This window comes from Macadamia integrifolia, chromosome 3, assembly GCF_013358625.1.
Source record: "Macadamia integrifolia cultivar HAES 741 chromosome 3, SCU_Mint_v3, whole genome shotgun sequence".
Classification (NCBI taxonomy): domain Eukaryota; kingdom Viridiplantae; phylum Streptophyta; class Magnoliopsida; order Proteales; family Proteaceae; genus Macadamia; species Macadamia integrifolia.
In genome coordinates, this window is record NC_056559.1 from 7,872,368 (window position 1) to 7,892,991 (window position 20,624).

Consider the following 20,624-nt stretch of genomic DNA (forward strand, 5'->3'; position numbering starts at 1 on the left):
TTAATGAATGTTTAATCTTGCTTAGAATTACAATTCACATATAGATTCATGATTAAAAGATCTTACATATCTTTTGTAAGATTCTAGTTGAAAAGGACATGATTCTCTGTCATTTTTTTAGTATTTCCAAACCTTTGATTTCGATTGTAATTGTTCTGTAACAATTAGTAGAGCATTAATAGTTTTCGAAATATTTCAATTGAAATGATGTGATTTGGTCATCATGTTTTTTAGCATCTTTAAACCTTTGATTTTGATCATAGTCATTGATTTAGTATTTTAAATTATGAAAAAAGGATAGCATAATCTAGTTTGATAGTAGACCACCAAAAGCCTTAAAAAAAGCCAATTGGAATGATATGATTCAACCACTATATTTCATCATTTTAAACATTTGATTTGAAAATTGACTCTTCATTTAATATTTCTAAATAACAAACACAATCGTCTGATACTTTGATATAACATTAGGTCATTGATAATTGTTGAAGTATTGCAATTGGAATGATTTAGTATAATCATAATGCTTTAGCTTTCTTAAAACTTTGATTTTGATTGTGATTATTTATTTAACAATTCAAATTAGAATCACACGATTTTTCTTCATTGAGTGTGAAAGAATCTTCTCACCATAGACATCTAAACCCTATGACATAAAATCTAGGACCCTTATTTGTGACCATGAACAAAATAGGGTGTTGAGGTTAATGATAAACCTAAAGTCCAATCTTAAAGTCACCAGTGGAAAAGGAATAAACCTTTGTCCTTTTAAATAATGACAATAATGGGTAATAAGTTAATTTAAAATCAAGCAGTTGAAATTTCAAAAGATTATATTTGTAAGGAAAGCTCGACCACATATTTTAGAATTTTTAAACATTTTATTTTTCAATAATAGATATAAACTTCACATTTTAAATCATGAAAAATATAATGGTACAATCAAACCAACATAAAAGACTTTAAAGAAATATGATAAAAAAAAAAATCATCAAATAGATGATTTCTATTCATCAAAAAAAAAATAAAAAAAATAATGGTTTCCGTTGTTCTAGTGAAATTTATTTATTGTTGTGATTTAATAATGTTAACCAAGATGCAAATGAAATATCTAAAAGACTAGATTCTGATGGTTGAACCATGTCCTTCAAATTGAAATCCTTCAAAAAAATTTTTAATAAATATAATCTAGAATCAAATTGTACGATCATATTCTGTACTATTTAAAATGCTAAATGAGTGCATAAATAAATATTAAAATGGTGAGACATGATGGTTGATTAATACACTTTGAACAAAAATCTTGGTCTTATCGTTTGATATCAAATTTTTATTTTTATTTTATTTTATTTTATTTTTTGTTGTGAATGCTTGATATTAGGTCAGATTACACCATCGTATTTTCCATGATTAGTTATTACAATAATGACCATGGCTCAAATAAAGGATGTAAAAATTCTATAACATGATGGTTGAATAGTATCCTTCAACATTATGAAATTCCCCTACAAAAAAATGTTACAATATTTCCTAAAAAAAGAGGTGTGTTATGCGATACTTATAAGAGGATGTTTGATTAAACTTCACTTGATAACATGTTGATGTTGATCCAAAGTCCCTACCCATATGTCAAGCTTTAGTCCAATCCAAGCTGATTAGGTGGTATAACAAATCACAAAAAATTCAGAACTACAAAAGGCTGCACAAAAATTCTTAGGAATTAGAGGATATGTCATTACATTGCAAAGTAAATGACTGGATCTAAGGCAGGAAAAAATTAAAGCTTCTGAAAGAGAAATTTACCATCAATTAATCCATATTGCTTATTAAGTATTGGTAATATTACAAGTGAGACTGAATAATCCTTTTTTTTTTTTCAAAGAAAGTGGCACTAAAAATTTTGCTATGATAAAATTGTGAAAGTTATGATAGCAACTTCAAATAGGCAATCAGTTCTGAGAACTTTTATTTTATTGGTAGACAATCACTCAATTGTGTAAGTGAAAGTTAAGGTAAACGGATCTCTACAATGTTGGAGAGCAATTTTCCACCAATGAAGGGTGGAAAATTGAATTGTTTAGTGGAGGGATTTAATAAGTAGAAAGAGTGTGGGGTCCACTAATGAGATGTGAGATTGAGGGCATGCAAATAGAATTTACACATTGACATCATGGCAATCTTTTTCCTAAAGTAATATCAGATTGTGCCAAGTTACATTACCACAACATCTAGAACAAATATTATTAAGAAGTAAAGAGCAAATGTTACGGAAGAATAAATCGGCTTGAAGTTAGTTTATTCATGAAATACTAGCTAAAGCAAGTTTACTACAATTAGTTAAAAATTACTTCACCAAGCTTGCAAATTGCCTTTTCTTTTTTTTAGTAAAATTTTCATTTCATATTGAGTTAGCTATACCCAAATGATAACAAGATTACTCTTGTTTAAGGTAACAAAATTGTTAAAGCTTTTAAGAGAACAATGATCATCAATTAGACCAAAAATACTTGTTAATTGTCATTGGCATTAGCATATGTTGTTTTTTTTTTTCTTCAGATGAAAGAAAGCATGGAAGAAGTTGTTGTATTTTCTCATTCTGAATTTGTCAAGTCATAATCCTATTAAAAAAGATGGATTTTCTTATTAACACCCCTTAGTGTGTCAAATAATTTGTAACTTTTTTTTTTTTTCCATGAAAGAAACTCTTATTATTTCACCTATATATTCAAAAATATGCAAAACCATGACAACTTCTAATAATGATTTATTGATCCATCATTTTCAAAAAAATCTTTAAACACTTAATTTAAATAAATTATGAAAATAATACGAGAAACAATCAAAAGATGTCAAAATCTAAATGACACCTATAATACCTTAAAAGGAAAATCTGAACCGATATACCAAAGACGAGATGACTATTGCTGTTTAATTAACCAAAGCATGCAACCATTGTCGACGGTTATGATAAAGGTGAAAAGTCTATTCCAAAGGTTTTTTTAATAATTATATCTTGCCTATGTAATAACTAGTCGTTAATTTTGTATTTATTTATATATTTATTCTTTTTTTATCACATTTTCGTGCTGACTTTTTTCGAAAAAAAAGTAATTATTTACATAATTACATGGTTAGAACGCGGGCAGTATGATCCAACCCCGTTTGACAAACTCAGTGAAGAATTTCCCCCTTAATTTCTTTAATAAATAAAATGTCAAATTTATTTAATAATAGAGTGTTGATGGGGTCGGCGCCGACCGGAGATTGCGCAGAATAAGGAGTACGATTGGGACTTTGGGCCCAATCGAGTTTCAGAGTCAAATTAAATTAAAATTAAAGATAGCTCCCTAGAATTCTCTTATTTCTTTCTTCTTCTTCCTTTTTTTAATTTTATTTAATTAAAACCCCTACAAATAAAATATTTCCTCAAGCTTCTCCCAAAAGTCAGAAACACTAAAACATTATTATTATCACTACCACCATTGAACTTTCCCTTCATTCCATTAAAAAAATTAAAAAAACTTTGCATAAATCCAAGAAATATTTCATCCCCATCTCTATAAAGTCAGCAAAGTAATTTTACTTTTTCGTTATTTTTGTGATAAAGAAAACCACTACTACCAAAAAAAAAAGAATAGTAGGGGTTGACTTGAAAATGCTATATAAAGGGCAGGGAATGACAGTATTCCCAAACCCACCTCGTCCATCTCTTCTTCTAATCTTTCCAATTCTTCTTCTTCTTCTTCTCTCTCTCTCTCTCTCTCTCTCTCTCTCTCTCTCTCTCTCTCTCTCTCTCTCTCTGTATCATCATCTTGTAAGCTGATCATCTCTTTCTCTCTTTTCCCTTCCCTTCCCTTCCAACAAAAATGATCTGTTTAGGGTTATCTCCATCAGGACTCAACGTTGCAGCCATAATCATCTACACATGTATTCTGATACCAGTACGTCAACTGAAGGAGTCTCTGAAGAGCTTATTTGGATTGTTGCCTACCTCATGCACTAACCCACCAATAACGCTTCAGGAGCCTTTCTACGTGGACTTGAACTGTCTAGAACTCGACGACATGAACCACCTCGACTACCATCACCAGACGGACGATCTCCCACTTCCAATGATGAGATTTAGAGAATTGGCGGAGGTTGAGGAAGGAGATGAAGAGGAAAGCTGCAGTGAAGTGTGTTCAGTTTGCCTTGTGGAGTTCCAGAAAGAAGATCAAGTGACAAAACTCTCTAGATGTGGACACGTGTTTCATCTCTGTTGTATCAAGAGCTGGGTCGACCGGAATCGCTTCACTTGCCCTCTCTGTCGATCCTTCTTACTCAACGTTTCTTTATAACAACTAATGTCGTCTGTGATCTCTTTTAGAACTTGGAAAGGATTAATTGATGTCTGTAATTGGGAAATTTAGTGGAGAAATTCTTGATTTTTCACATAGAAGTGATTCTCCAATTTGTTCATCAATTCTCTTTTGATGACTTAACTGTGAATGTATTAGTAGCAGTTGTCCTTAGTAGTAACACTTATATTTTAACATAACATATGCTTTCTGTTGTTGTTATGGTGGAGGTGACTTACTTGAGGGGATCTTCAATCAGAGAAGTTGACAAATTTGAGTCCCTTATAAGATTGATTCATTTTTCTATTATTATTGAGAGAGAGAGAGAGAGATGGTTGACAAATTCACTACGCGTTAAAAAATGATGAAATGATCTTACTAAATCTTGCTTTATTGGTGGTAATTAAACTAAATTAAAAGATTGTTTATAAGAAGCTAGAGAAAGTTGACTTGTTTGAGGATGATTATAACACGGGGTCTTTTTCTTTTCTTTTTTCTTCTTTTATTTACTTTACTCCTTGAGGGCATGTTTGAGTTCCCTTTGATGACCCTTCTGATGGAATAGTTTTGTTAACCACCAAGCCATCTTCGTTATATTGTCTTCCTAAACACATAATAGACAGTTTGGCTGCACTAGAACAGGGATGGAATTCCCATTTCTTACTGCAACTCTGATGATCTTATATGGTGGAATGGAGGTGTTGAGAATCTTGGGAGCAGGCCTAGATTTTCAAATGTATGAGATTATTATTGGATCTCTTACTCAGCTATGCAATTTAATGAGAGATTAATGCGTGTTGATGAACATTAGAACTCGGTCTGGTGCCTGGTGGAATGATATGTTTTAATCAGAAATAAAGTTCTGTGACTCATGAATCAGCGGCTGACAAATGTCATTTTATTTTCATGAATGTCCTTTTTGTGTCTTCAAAGGTAGTGGGTGAACATGTTGTAGAAATGATAACTTATAACGATCTAAGAAACAAATGAAAATTGTAAAAAAATAATCACCTCGTGCAACACAAAGATTTATGTTGCACATCAAAATTACTTATGCGTATGTTGAAATGAGATATACTTCACTATTAATGAAGAATAAAACTACAATCGTTCGTCATTACAAGAAATTTGTTTTAGGGTGGTGACTTTTCCGTTGCCGTAAGTTTCAAAACATGGCAACTGATATGCATATTAAAAAAACTATGTGCGCGGTTTAAAAATCCAACATATTTTAAATGTTCTACCTTGTAAACAAAATCCAGTTTATGGTATCTGCCCACAAACACAAGTGACTGAATACAATACATCGTACCCCAACATGTGTCCAAGAATTGGACTCAAATCTTTATGCACTGGGTTCCCAAAGATGATAGCAGATTGAGGGGGATTGTACTAATTCGTATATAAATCTATGGTTTCAATGCCTTTCATGTTGCTATGAATACATAAACACAAGAAAGAAACCAAGCAAATAATCTTGGGAATCCATCTATAACATTTAGAATGTTGGGTTTTGTATCTTGTATTTTGTATTTTATAGTGGCTCACACAGTTATCATTTAGCTTATATATATATACTTTATCCATTAGATGTATAAAAATAAAAATTATAATTATATAGAGATTAGGGTTTTCCCTGTTCCTTATTTATCTATTTGAGAAAACCCTAAACATGAACAAAGGAGAATACAGAATGAGATAGAGAACAATGAAGATTCTTTTAGTGAAATTCACGTCATCAGACTCATCTGCCATTCATCATCGACCTTGAGCTCTCAATCCCATTCTTTGATGCTCACACGGTGGGGCTAATCACAAATGGCAAATGGAAATTTGTTATGTGAAAAGAAAACAAAAGAGAGATATGATGGTTTCTTAGTTGCTTGGAGTGGAGACAACCACTGAGGAACTAGGGGAGTAACCCATCATCTTCAAAGAGTAACCAAGTAAGGATTCTGATTCGATTGGATTGTGGTGGAACCAATCATCTTCAAAGAGTAACCAAGTAAGGATTCTGATTCGATTGGATTGTGGTGGAACCAATCATCTCCAAAGAGTCGTTTTGATGTCGTAGTCTGGAATTCAAAGTGGAAGAAAAAAAAAAAATTGGTTGACGTGCTCTGTTCGACTGTTCGTACCTCTCTCACAAGTCAAAGATGAGAAAAGAAAAAAATCTCTTCTCAACTCTGTCCCTCTCCTTCCCCAAGTAGTCCCACACTCTGTTTTTTTTTTTCTTCTCTTGCAGTTCCTTCTTCTTGACGATTCCCAAATTGTGAAGTTGCGAGCTTGACGTGCGCCAAGAACACTCATTGGCTGCTTTGTTGATTTTCTGCAACAGAAAATAAATAAAATTTACAACTTCAAAACCCAATTTAAGCCAAAGAGGGGGTTATCTTTTCCGTTCTTCGAAAGATCTGTGGAGGATCCAACGTGATGGTCACGCCAAGTATTTTAATCCACTCAAAAACCCAAAAGGATTTGGAACGTGGGGAATAATTTGGTGTTGTTTAATTTTAGATATCAATCAAGTTGTGCTCTGCATTCTTCAATATCTAATCAAATGGAATGATCCACATCCCATTCATCCATTGGAGTTTGTGAGGTCCAAGGTTGGTTCTCTCCTCTTTCATGGATTTCGATTCAGATTCAGTTGAATTAAACCTGAACCCTAGAAATAAAAAAAGTATCAATCACCCTATCCGAATTCCGAAGTGCCTGAAAACGTAATAGACCAATTCCACAACGAAATCAAGTTGAAACAGAAGCCAGTCAAGGGAGGTCGTCTAAGGCTAGGGATTAGGGTGGTCCCCTTCTTCGAGAATCAAGGACCTGATTTTGGGTGAAAGCGTAGAGGACGATGACACGGTACGGTCAGCCGGCCATGCAGACGGCAAAGGTATGGGGGCCACCGTATGGCTGAGATCCTCACCGTCGTCCAATTCATGTGAGTCTCCCTTCGCCTGCAACGTTGTTGGACTCTGCAATTTAGCTGAAACATCTCTGGTAAATCACTTCTTCTTCTTCTCGGCCCCAGCCATTGAAATAACACTTTTTTTTATACGTATCGGTATCGATATCACCGATGACCTAAACGGTGCCGATACCATGAACTACAATTGTGGTTCCCATGGTACCATCCAAGCGCAATGTGAAGAGATTCTTCTCCATCGATTGAAAGAAAAATCATTATTTTTTTTTTTGGAGGGGTTCTGGTGGGGGGGCGGCAACAGATCAGCACAATATCCGCCTGCAGTTTTTTTCGAAAAAATAAAAGTTGGCTGCTGCTAAGGTTGCAGTTAAGCAGCTGTAATGGTTGCAGTTAAAGATATAATTTAAATACTAAAACTTAGGAGAGTAAAACCCTATGGGTTTAACTTTTCTGTTTCTTTGGGCGAGTAGGAGTTGCATATTTATTTGGGTGAGTAGAATCCTAGTGTGGCAAACAATTTCCCTATTGTTTTAGGGGCAAGTGTTTTCTATCCTAGAGTGACTCTTGCTCCCTGACATAGGGACGTGCAGCCCCAAAAGAGGCACAATGGTCATTGCTTATCCCCCATGTCCGTGACGCAAAGGCCGCTCTGTTTTTTAACCATTAAGTTTTCACTCTTTTTTCAAAGGAAAATTTTAAATAAGGTATTTTATGTTATTGACATCCTTATGTCTCATGGGGAGAAAAGTATCTCCAAACATGATGCATTAGGGTATGTGCTGTTTTCCAACTACTTAGAGAACCCTTTCCCTAAATTATAATCTTATTATTCGCAAAAGTTTTTAAGAGATATAAAAATGTTTTCAAAAATAAATTGATAGTAACTTTTTATTGTGTTTATTATATCATTATCAGAAGTTATCGTTGTCTTGCACATTTTTTTCTTCAGTGCATATATAAAATGTTAATATTTACCCTTTAAAAAAAAACATATGTTATACTAAAAAGACAAAAAAATAAGATTATAATTTATTTAACAGCCCTATCCTTTGAAATGAAAACTACCAACCTTTATATCCAATGTTTAGGATGCTAATGACATGGCTCATGTAACAAATTTACGATTATTACCTAAAAGAGAGTTCTCTGTATGTATAGATATTGAATCTCTTCCCTACGAATTGTATCAACAATGTTGGAAAGAGCCCCCCTAGAATCTCATCAAAAATCTTAATCGCGAAAGTTTAGGTGTATTTTAGAAAAAATGATTATTTTGCCCTGGTATTGCTTGAGCATACCAATCATTCAAAATGAACCAGAACTTCTATAAGATGAATGTGTATTATCATTTATGCCTGAATCTGTAAGATGGTGTGAAGTAATAGGACTGATGGATAAAAAAAGTATCGTCAACAGAAGCCTCAGTTAAAAAGAGTCCATTTCGGACATTTTGGGCTGCGGCAGCCCCGCAGGGGCACCACTGCAGCTCTTCAGAGGCCCATATGCTGCCTGTAAAGGGGGGGCCTGCCCTTTGGAAAAGGGACCAAAATACAGGAGGGAAGAAACCAGGAAGAGAAAAAAAGGAAAAAGAACAAAAAAAAAAAAAAAAAAGAGAGTTGTAAACCCTCTTTCTTTTTTGTTTTTCAAAATTTCACATTTCCATGGTAAACAGCCTATCCAGGAAGTGAGGGTAAACGTGAACACATATGACCCTCTCCCGACCCCATAGTGGTAGGCCTTGTGCACTCATGTGCCCTATAATTTCACCTTCCCAGCAAAAGCAACACCCCCAACCCCCACCCCCCCCCCAAAACCCAATAATAATAATAATAATTATAAAAGAGGAATCTCATTCTGTGAGTGCATACGCAAATACCACTAAAACACAGAACTCGGCCAATTAAAATGCATTGGATGGGATACTCCACTATTTAATCATGCAAGTATACATGGGTCTTTGGAAGTCTTCTTTTTTCGAGGATCTTCTTAAGCTTGTACATCAATTTTTGCCAGATGTGGCTTAATAAATTTCTCCCTAGTAGGGGACTTCAAAATAAAATTTAAGGGGGGAAAGAAAATGCAAGCATGCCGCATGACCGCTGAACACATATGAATGACGTAGTGGGAGAGGCTACAAATGTGGTTCTACCCTACTAGCCTTAACGTGCTTACTGCTGTCTGATGTGACACCTCCAAAGCCCTCCACTAGAATTGGTTGCTTCTCCATGCCGTACATTATCTACTGTCTGAAATTCCAGGTCGAGATCCTGTGAGATAGAGGTAGGACCAAACATTGTGCAGTGGTTCACCAAATCCTCTTCACCTAAATTATGGGTAAAACCTGTGTAGTTAAGAAAAACCAGAGGATAAATAGAAGAGAATGCTACATTGCTACACATATATTCACCCAAAAAGCATAAAAAATTGCTACAGATATCATATTGAGCAAATAAAAACTGCAATAGGTGTGAAGATCATTGCAGTGCAAAGCATAAGATACATATGACAATTCATCCTAACCATACCAAGTTTCAGAAAATGTCTCACATATGTGGCTGCATGTAGGTACTGATGTAAGAAATAAGAAAGAAAAGAAGTTTCAACTTCTGAAAAGAGTCTAGACTGAAAGGAAGCAATTAAATTTCCACATCTATGATGTAAGAAAAAAGAAAGAACAAAAAATTTCAACTTCTGAAAAGAGTCTAGGTTGAGAGGAAGCGAATAATTTGCACCCCTATGATGTAAGAAATAAGAGAAAACACAATTTCAACTTTTGAAGAGAGTCTAGATTGAAAGGAAGAAATTAATTTGCACCTCTAAAAGAAGTCCATGGACTGAACGAGCACTCCTTCGTTATCCCATTGTACATCCTTTGCCTTTGGGTCTTTTCTAATCAGTTGAAGAGGCACATCTAAAGGTGGTGGGCTCTGCATGCAGTAGATACGAGTTAAATGATAATCTTGGACAATGCTTATCCAATGAAGAAAGCAAACCAGCTCAATCTGGAATTAGAAGAACCAACTTTACTTTGCAGGACCCAGAAATAGGACAAAAGCAACCAATCTTAAAAAGGCAAAATGAGTACAAATCAGTTTTCAGAGAAAGATGGGAAAAGTACCATGCAACGGATAAGGGGCCAATTGATTCCGCGGAAGAAAGGATGCCGTTTGATTTCATTGGCACCATTTGTTGATCCTAAACGGTATGCAGGGTCCCTATGTAATAATCCATGTATCAATTGCCTCGCCACAAGGCTTACCTACAGAAGCATATAATATTCACTCAAAATAGTTGGGTTGTATAAACTAATCTCATCGTGGAAAATCTTCTAAAGAACTGAAAAATAAATCAATTATATAGTGCAACATGATCAACTTATTAGAATCTCCAATATATAGGAAAACCATAATATGATGGAAGGAATTTCATCACAAAACAAGCCTCAGTGAGTTTCTTAATCTTATTGTTAATGTACAGATTTTCTTTATAACTTAATTACAAAATAATATATATATATATATATATATTTACTGAACTGAAATGAGGGAAAAAAAGGTCAAATGGATGCGAGTATATTACCGGAATGCTACTAGGAAATGTGAGATCTTTGTGTAGTATGTTGGCAAATGTTCGTTGCCTGTTCTTTCCCCTGAAAGGAGTGCGGCCGTAAAGCATCTCATACAACAAAATACCTACATTTTGAATGCAAATGAAGGGTAAGGCCCAACAAACATGGACTGGCTAAATTTAAGGAAAGAAGAGGACACAAGGCATTCAGAGCAGAGGCATTCTGCCAAGTGTATAGAAGAAATGGATGATCCAAACTGTCAATCTGACGAGGAAGCCATGGTCATGTGTATGGTGCCCTTCTCTGAGGTGGCGCATGTTGCCATCTGTATTGTGATTTTCTGTTTGCAATTTCAAATACTGGACCTTGAGTTCTCTTGGATTTCCTTAAACTTTTTTACATAAGCGAGGGTAAAATGAATAAACAAGTATACTCATTTCAGGCTATCTATGCTGTCATGTGTACAGACGGTGGATCAAAAGGATTTCAAATCCATTGCACCATGCCAGCAAATGTGGCCTCTGTAAAGATTATCAGGTCTTTAGATTGCTAAAGCCATCAACTAGCACAGACCAAACAATCAAGTCCTATGCTAAGACAGTGCAAGTCCATGAACCATTGACTAGTCAATGGACTTCCAAAAGCCCAAAAATGAAATCTTCAACATGATATTATCAAGCCATGATATGCTTACCAAGAGCCCACCAATCAATAGCACTACTATGGCCTGCCCCTGAAATAATTTCCTGAAATCAAATTGTCTATGAGAATTCTTAGACAATCTAATGCAAATCATAATCAATATTATATGAACATTGAGTTGTTTAAATGGGTAGAAATGATTACAGTTCTTTAAAAGAAAGATTGGAGAGGATAATACAATTACATATGGCAGAAAGCCACTATGCGACCTCTATTTAGTAATCACTTTAACATGACCAAACAACCCAGGCAACATGATACAGTGCATAAGCACAAATGGTAAGGTGTATCAGTTCCTATACTAACAATGATGAACCAGGAACTACATTTTAGAGCTTTAATTGATCATTAATAATCAAATTATACGACATCATGAATACTAAGTTATTTCCATCTCTATGTCAGCGTCAGCTTCCAGTAGTCATATTACTTTCTGAAAATTTTCTGCAGATATAATGTTAAAGTCCAAAGCTGGAAAAATACAAAAACCAATTCCTTTTCACCAACATTATAGCACTGAACAAATAAAAGCTACAGAGAAAATATTCAAAATGTAATGTATTTGGGCTGTGGACACACATATGGCAAGTCAGGAAATAATTACCAGCAAACCAAGCCTTAAACTTCAAGCTTTACAGAACATAGAGGAATGCAAGATTCTAAAGCTTTGAAACGTTTGTGAGCTTTAAATATTTCCCAAACAACTAGGAAATTAGGGTGTTTCTGTTTAACGTACGGGCTATGTAATACCATAAGACAGACCATTATCCTTTTTGCCCACCAAAAGTCCTGAGAATGATAAGTGCCATTTTTTTTAAATATTAAAAAACATATTAAACCACAAAGAAAAGAAAGAAAGAGAATAGACCCCACCAAGAGGCACTAAGCCTTAGACAAACATAGAGAAGAACAATAAGAACAAAAAATCATCCCAACGAGTGATGAAAAATCAAAACTAGGTCATCTCAAAAAGAGCAATAACCCAAGGGCATCAGGTTTTTCAATCAGCTGAGAGAAGAAAATAAGGGACAAATCTAATACGGTGACACTTAATCCTGCGCCAAGCAGAGAATTGAGTGTCTTCCCAATGAATATGGAGTAATTCCTATTCCATAGAAACAACAGCTACAATAGAAAAGTGAGAAAGGCAATATGTAATTGGTAAGATTAATACATAAAATTGTATGGACTTAGTAACTTTCTCCAACTTCTTTGGGTTCAAACACACGAAGTATTATGCGGTTCACATATACTTAAACTGGAATAATAGACTGTCAGGAGCAATGGTATTGTCCTGTTTTTACTTCTCTAGTTTTCGTCAGTTCTGCCATTTTGAATAGCAATATCCATCAGTCAAACAAAACATAAAATGAACTAAAGCAAGAATTTATTCTGGATTTTCTTGGATATTTTTAAAAGAATCAGATAAAAACTGAAATATGTTTGTCTAACTAGATATACGTGTTAAAGAAGAAACATAGTTTCTGCAAACATTAAGGGTGAAAGAAAGGCTCATCATACAGGAGCAATGTACTCTTCTGTTCCAACAAACGAATTTGATTGGGTAACAGGTTCTGCAACAAACGTTGGAGGTGGCTGACTCCTAGATCTTCTCTTCATAGGCATTGAATTCTGTATAACCTGCCATTAAATAATTATAATTTGTCATACAGCAGATACAAAAGCACATACAAATCATCAATACCTAATTCTAGCCTCTGCTAGATATTAATCAAGGGAAAAGCTATTAAAACTCTTAGATGTTCAAGCGGAAAGAAAAGAAGAAAAGGGAATGGAAGCAAATAGTGGATAAAGCGACAGAAGATGAGGCCTAAAGAAGCTGGGGGTAAATAAGATATGAAGAAGGTGTTCATAAGTTGAATGTTGACAAAGAGGCACTTACTGTTTCTCTGATGAATATCTAACCAGAGCGTACCTAGTATCAACCCTAACTGATGTACTATAAATTACCCATATCATCACCAAAAAACAAGAGACAAATTAAATTAAGGTGGTCAAGAGGTTAAAAGATTTCGCTGAGATTTGATATAAAAGTAAGAGTGGATACAGTCCATGGCAAGAAATTCCTCCATCTAAAGCCTAAGGAGGTCCAGTTTCACAAGGTGTTTAGCATTGTTGTCAAGGCGGATAGGTGACCCAAGGTGATGGAGGGGGGCCGGGTGGGGGGGGGGGGACCAAGGCAACACTAACAAGGCACCCTCCAGCAAAGGGAGCCTGGGATGCCTTGACAAATAAGGTGTTTAGGGTTTAAAACACGAGGGACTAGACGATTAAGTGGGGCAAAGAAATTTGCATTGAAAACTTTAAACTTCATCCTAAAGTAAACTTAAAGAACAGGATAATAGAAAGAACAAGGTATTAGGAGAATAACTAGGGAAGAAACAGCGCACTTTGAGAATCCTTGGGTTTCCATGGTTCAAGCTTCCATCACAAACAACCAAAATTCATTCAATTAATCAAAAAGTATCTAGCATGCATTATAAAACCCAAATTTCAAAAGATCTAATTAAAAACCATTCATGACTCAGACTCGAAGAAACCCTAATTAGACTCAACTGACTAAATTACCTTACAACTATTAGCTCCACCACATGACTTAAACAAAACCTCTTTCAGTTGAAACAAAACTTTCACAGGCAAAATTAAACTTAAAAGGAACAAAATAATACTAAAAATACAACTACCCAGTACCCACCACTATTACTTAAACAAAACCTCTTTCAGTTAAAACAAAATTTACACAGGAAAAATTAAACTTAAAAGGAACAAAACAATATAAAAAATACGACTACCCTCCAATTTTTGGGATGTGAAAGAAATTGAAAAATGACATGATTAAAATATCTTTGGTGGGTTAATTCCTCGTCCATTCCCACTGTTGAAAAAAAAAAGGTTTCCCATGCTTATAAAGGATAGAAAATGAAAGCTTCAAGATGCAGGCTGTGGTTGAAAAATAAAATGAAAGAATTATGGGCCAGAAAGTTGAAACTAATTTCACTCCTTCACAAAAATCAGAGCTTTAACGATGACATAGTACAAGGAACTTCCACTACAGACGATATGCTTCATGCCTTTATTTGTAACCTTGCCAACATTCAAAGAAAGCTGCTTACAGTTAACCATCCACTATGCGTTGCGCTATACAAGTGTCATTGAGTGTGGGAAGTTTCAGCGGAGGAAATGGACATCCACATGAAGCACTTTTATTTTTTCTAAAATAAAATATTGCAGGATAAATGATGAAGTCATAGAATTAAGAGAGAGAGAGAGAGAGAGAGAGAGAGAGAGAGAGAGAGAGTATCAATGCATACAAAAGAATGATACCTAATTTTTGTTGACATATAAAAATTCAACATCAATAGTGATATTGAGCAACACCAAATCAAAAAATTGACTTCAGGAAAGAGAACATTTCAAAACAAATCTTTGGGATTGTGTCAATATAATAAGCTAACACCCATCATATTGCATCATGCACCAAGTGTGCATATCCAATCAACATGCACCAGAACAGTTATCTTCAAAATGTAACTGAACCACTAATGATTCCCAGCTATCATATATAATGGGACCCTCGAGACCTCGACCTATGCAGGACTAAAAATTACTTAAATATATTAATTACAATGTCGAACATTACAGTTATAAAAAAATATTAAAAAAAAACTGTATGCATTAGTACAACTTTATAGTCAATCTCAATGATTATGGATTATCATCTAAGTCACGGAAAACAAACATTATGCTAATAAGATGCCATATAACTCAGACAAAAATAAAATTCCTCCAAAATTGTTTCTTGTAACAGAAAATTTAATATCATGTTGATGCTTTGGTTATTATGGGCAGAACAAGGACAAACATAATATTTATTGAAAGTGGCATCGTGACTCCTCTATCGAGAGTAGCCACAACCAATGAGGATCAATCACCATTCAAACATATTATTGCAGTATGGAATCAAAAGTCATAACACACCACAAATTAAAGAAAAACAATAACAACCCCCCTCATGGAATAAGCTAGAGTGTCGGAGTCATAAAGTTGTAAATAGATGGATCCATCATACAACACTGGACCTCACAACTCGATGTTTTCTGATGCACCCTAACAAGAAGATCTTAGTGCCTAGCATGCATCAGGTCATCAACCCTCGTGAATAAGCACAGACGTAGCAATCCCGAGGTACTGTAACAGGCAAAAATACTTGCAAAGGACAACCTTAATGATCTTCCATACCCAAATGGGCTGCACTAAAAGAAAATAGAGCCAACTGCTGGACCAATGAGAATTGGTTTGGTGCAAGCTGGAGTTCTCTAAAAGCAAAATAGGACTTATAAAGAGGGCTGAAAAGTACATGGATTGAGTTGGGAAAAGAAGACTTGAATTTATGATTCAACATAAGAAATGGTGCTAGATAGAGAAAAATGGAAAACATAATGTGTAGCTGGCCCCAAGTAAGGATAAGACTTAATTAACACATAGAAAAAGAGTTGAGAAAATTTAGTTATGTCATTAATTTAGTTATAAGAATTAATTTTCTTATAAATAGATATTATAAAAGTGTCATCAGTAGTCCTCTAAAATATTGAATTAAAAATTTTTTCTAAGCGTATGAGTTCCCCAATGAACATTTTGGTGCTTCGACTAGCTTGCAAGAGGGTCTCCCTACTAGTTTCGGATCAAAAAACTTGGCATTAAACATGATCGGTACTCTTCAGATAGCATGGTTTCCAACCAAAAGAGAAATCAAACATAAAACAATACAGGAGACTTCGCAAAAAAGTATCCAAGAACTAGAAGTACAAAATAATCTATTTCTGGGAAACATAAACCACGAATAACTCATATAGTGTGAGTACATGTATAAGCAAATAACAATTTCAAATGAAAATGTAATAACATACTTGGGGTTGGCAAGATGTCAAAAATGATAAATCAAAATCAGTCAACACAATGTGTCCATCCTTTTGGAGTAACAAATTTTCAGGCTTCAGGTCCCGATAGATAATTCCTGCATTGTGCAGAAACAAAGAAAAAGGAATAAAGATCATTATAACCATAAATAACTTAATCTCAAAGATAACAAACCTTGTAGTCTTTAGCATGGTTCTAAATCTTGGGCGAAATTTCATGGTTTCGATAGGCACCGTGACCGCGAGACGAAACCAGGAAACTAAAAGGTAACAGGTATTGACCAGTTTCAGTCGGTTTTGGTCGAAATTTCGGAGGTTTCGATAGTTTCAACTGGGAAACACATATTTGTCCCCAAAAACATCATTTTTTCCCTAATATCTTGCATTCTTCTTCCATATCTTACATTATCAAGGAAGATCAAGCCATAGAAGACTACTTGGAGCTTCAAGGTAAACCCCATATTTTCCCAAATGCATTATTTTTTATACAATGTAGTAGTAAACATAGTAGAATGCTTTCAATTTTTCATATGTTAGTTAGAATGGACCGATCTACAACTTCATAGAGTTGAAATTTCTTTTTGCATGTTATTAAAAATAATAATAATAATAATAATAATAATAAGTATTTTGTTAGAGGGTCCAACCCAAAACCTCAAGGCATTAGGTTGAGAGAGATCCTCAGGTATCCACCTCCGTGAGATTAACTTTGGCTTTGTTGCTGCATTTCTTTTTAAGGTGTTGGCAATCTCGCTTAAGTTGTCCAGGCTTGCCATAGACAAAGTAATTTCCTATTTTTTTTTTTTTTCTTTCTTAACATGAAGGTTCTTTCTGATTTCTCGCTCACAAACTGATGTAGGACTATAGCTCTATAACTCCCAACATCTAAACAGTATCTGTCTGCTAATAAAACTTTCATATTGCTTATGTGCATCTGATGATGGATCAAAGCTTCCCCTCAGGGATAGAAACAATGAGAATCTTGGAAAAATAAAATGAATTGCAATTTTCGATTAGACTTCTATTGAAGCACTACATATGCAACTCCTAAGTGACCATGCTGGAAAATAGATACTCTAGCAACAGTATATGTTTGCTCCTTTTTTTTCACATGTAAAATAAAAATAAGACCAAATTTGGGTCAACACCACAAGTACCATTTGTTTTGTGAATATAGTTCATGTATTAGGTTTAAAAGGTAAAAAATATGCACACAAAAAATTAGACCAAATAAACACTTTTCGGTCCTAAAAACCAAGGTTTCCCTAAAGCCTAGAAGAACTACCTGGTTTCGGAAGTTTTGGCCCAAGGCCAAAACCTGATATTTTGAACCTTGGTCTCTAGGTGACCAAGCCACTTTACTACGGTAAATTTTCTCTCAGCCTCCAGTTATAAGTTATAAACTCACTTGCAGCTCCATTAAATAAAACCATCACTTTTGTCAACACTATCTTGTTTCTCAGTAAAACCATTATCTACAAGCAAGAATTTGCTCAGGGTTCAAAAGGGAAGCAGCTAATTCCATTTCCTCCAACCTTGTTTCCCTTTTTTTTTTCTCCACTTCATATGATTGTTAGTGACCAGGCAGATTCGGGCCTTTTTGGTATGACTTTTGGTTGGTTGTGGCATTGTTTTCTCCATGGAAGTTGGAGTTTGTAGGGGAGAGAAGGTGAGAATGGGTGGGGAGAAGCTTACAATAACCTCATTCATTCCCACTGCCTTAGCTCTCGTTAAGGATTTACGATCAAAGAAACTGCTGAAAAAGGTCTTGAGCTAGAGTAACCAGGCATGGAGCAGATTAGACTAATAGGAAATGATACAAGTGTAGCAGAATTGAGTAAATAAACCTGCAAATTTTGAAAAGCCAAAACTTTCGGGCTTAAGGAAAAAATTGAGTAACTTTCAAAAACCAAACCAGAAAGCCCAAAATTCTGCATGAGAGATAATATAAGGCCTAATCTTTCATGCAATTATAGCTGGATTGAAAATATAATGGTGCACCAGACAGATTATAATTTTGGTCAGAGAACTAATACAGAAAATTGGAGAAATAGCATAATTGATACAAAAGGATGAAATTGATGGACAGGACAGATTAAAAAAACTGAATAGGAAAAGATAATAGAATAGGAAAATCAATTGAAACTAATGAGAGATCAGTTTCAATAGCAGGAAGGCAATATAAACAGAGTAGCAAGAAGAAGAATAATTTCTGGAGAGTTAATTAACTAAGGAGAAGGAACAGTCCTGTAATTCCCTGATATGATGATCTGGACAACAGCTTCAACAGTGGTCTGTGACTGAATAAGAAAAGAAAAACAAAAAGAAGAAAGAGGGAATGGATACGAAGAAAAGAAGGTAGAATCATTTGGGGGGGTGGGGGAGAGGAGCACACTCACTTCACTAAACAAAATTTTATTTCTGAAAACTAATCACTGGATGTCTTAGGCTGTGTTTGGTAGTCATTCATAAAAACATTTCTGACGTTTTTCCGTTCTATGGGAACCAAAAAAAAGGGAATAAAGCGTTTGGTATCAACTTGGTTTTTTTTTTTTTTACAAAAAGGGGAAAAAATGCTAGAAATACAAAATGATGGAACAACGGTACCTTGTTCCGTCATTTCAGTTTCGTTCCAAATACAAAAAAAGTGAACAACTAGGGTAATCGTTCCTGAAACAGGTTCACCAAACACCATTTTTTATTTAAACAGCATTTTCACACGGAAACTAAAAATTCTGTTTTTGACACTAAACGTCATTTCTGGAACTGAATGACTAACAAACGCAGCCCTACAACTGATTATAAAGACTTGTGAAAATTTTAGAAAATAAAAGACTATTAGAAATAGAAGGCTTACCAACCAACTACTAGCATATATCCTTGCATTAGAAACTGCGAATAACTAAAACTGACCCAGACAACTCTCTATCAATGAACTCCACACCAACTAAACTTTTAGATAGAATAGCTCATGTAAACACCCCCTGGCTAAGTTTTGGGATTTATAAGTGAGCTCATTGCAAAGGAAAACATATAAGCAAAGGCTGATAACCAGAAGACATGAAAATGGCCACTGTTCTTGATGTCTTACTGCATTACTCTCCCCCCCTCCCCCCCACCGCCTCCTTTAGAAACTTTTGTTTCTCGAATCGTATAGCTCTCTCATGCCTTTCTCCTTTTTTACGACTTTATAAGCAGGTTTGAGTCTTCCATCAAAGGTCGTATTGTTCTTCTCCTTTCATATTAAATGGTGGACATGCATTATTAGAAAAGTAACTCTTATACTTTAACACTAATGGCTACTGTCCTATCAAAAACATGAGTAACATTAATAGACCTCGGATAGAACTAAAGCACAAGAAGTCCCTAATTTAGAAGAGTACCTAAACAGTGAAGATATTCCAATCCAATTACTACTTCTGCAGCATAGAACCTGGAGAAGTAGCATCATTCAAGTGGAAGTCAGTGGAGATACAAGAAATAAGTTTAAAAATATGTTTCATTGAAGAAGATGCCCCCAGTAGTAGTAATAATAGTAACAGTAATAGTAATAACTCCACAATATATTTCAGAACATGTCAATATAATTCAGAAGCAGCTTCTGTTCAATGATTTCCTAACCATATTCCCCATCCAATAATGAAATCAATTTGATGAAACTAACCAAATAAGTCATTGAGGAGAACATCTAGTGGGGAACTAAGCATGGGAAATTTATAATAATGCATAAAACAATCAAGAAATTCTATAGCCCTATCAGCCAAAACAAAAGTACACATTAATCATGAAGGTAAATGAAAAAGGGGAAATAAACAAGCAACAACCAGATATATTTGAATAACACACATAGAATGGGATCTGATATATAATAGAAATATTCAATGAGATACCTTGCAGATTCTTCTTTAAATATCTTCATCGGCTGCTTGTCAAGTAATGAAAACAACTCACCACCAGGGAAAAAGTCCGTAATCAAGCAAACATGCGTATCAGTCTGAGGAATAAAAGGAGCATTGGTAAACTTCATTGATAACGATCAAATTCTCCCATAATAAATAGAATTGCCACAGTAAATCAACCAGGTTTGGTGAATTTATCAGTGTTTAGAAACATGAATGTAGATGATGCATAAATCAACACCCCCCCCCCCC

At 34.8% G+C, this 20,624-nt stretch overlaps 2 protein-coding genes across 8 annotated transcripts in view; one reads left to right on the forward strand and one right to left on the reverse strand.

The window, feature by feature from the left end:
* The first annotated feature begins 3,743 nt into the window (after nucleotides 1–3,743).
* Nucleotides 3,744–4,552, forward strand: LOC122073001 (RING-H2 finger protein ATL18). The gene has a single exon (XM_042637473.1). It carries the CDS (start codon nucleotides 3,867–3,869, stop codon nucleotides 4,335–4,337), a length of 471 nt encoding a protein of 156 aa, XP_042493407.1. The 5' UTR covers nucleotides 3,744–3,866; the 3' UTR covers nucleotides 4,338–4,552.
* A 4,606-nt stretch (nucleotides 4,553–9,158) lies between these two features.
* The window catches only part of LOC122073328 (phototropin-2-like), a 54,921-nt gene continuing 43,455 nt past the window's right edge, over nucleotides 9,159–20,624 (reverse strand). For 4 of the 7 annotated variants that reach the window (XM_042637898.1, XM_042637901.1, XM_042637897.1 and 1 more), the window contains 9 exons: nucleotides 20,364–20,467; nucleotides 19,857–19,906; nucleotides 16,465–16,571; nucleotides 13,058–13,177; nucleotides 11,529–11,580; nucleotides 10,846–10,958; nucleotides 10,385–10,525; nucleotides 10,081–10,193; nucleotides 9,159–9,607 (listed from right to left, as the gene is read on the reverse strand). In XM_042637898.1, coding sequence (XP_042493832.1) covers nucleotides 10,083–10,193; nucleotides 10,385–10,525; nucleotides 10,846–10,958; nucleotides 11,529–11,580; nucleotides 13,058–13,177; nucleotides 16,465–16,571; nucleotides 19,857–19,906; nucleotides 20,364–20,467 — 798 coding nt within the window. In that variant the 3' untranslated portion in view covers nucleotides 9,159–9,607; nucleotides 10,081–10,082. The other 3 variants (XM_042637899.1, XM_042637903.1, XM_042637902.1) reach the window with 3 other exon arrangements.

Excerpts from the sequence above, each read along its gene's own strand:
- LOC122073001 (XM_042637473.1), top strand. The coding sequence starts at position 3,867 with ATGATCTGTTTAGGGTTATCTCCATCAGGACTCAACGTTGCAGCCATA.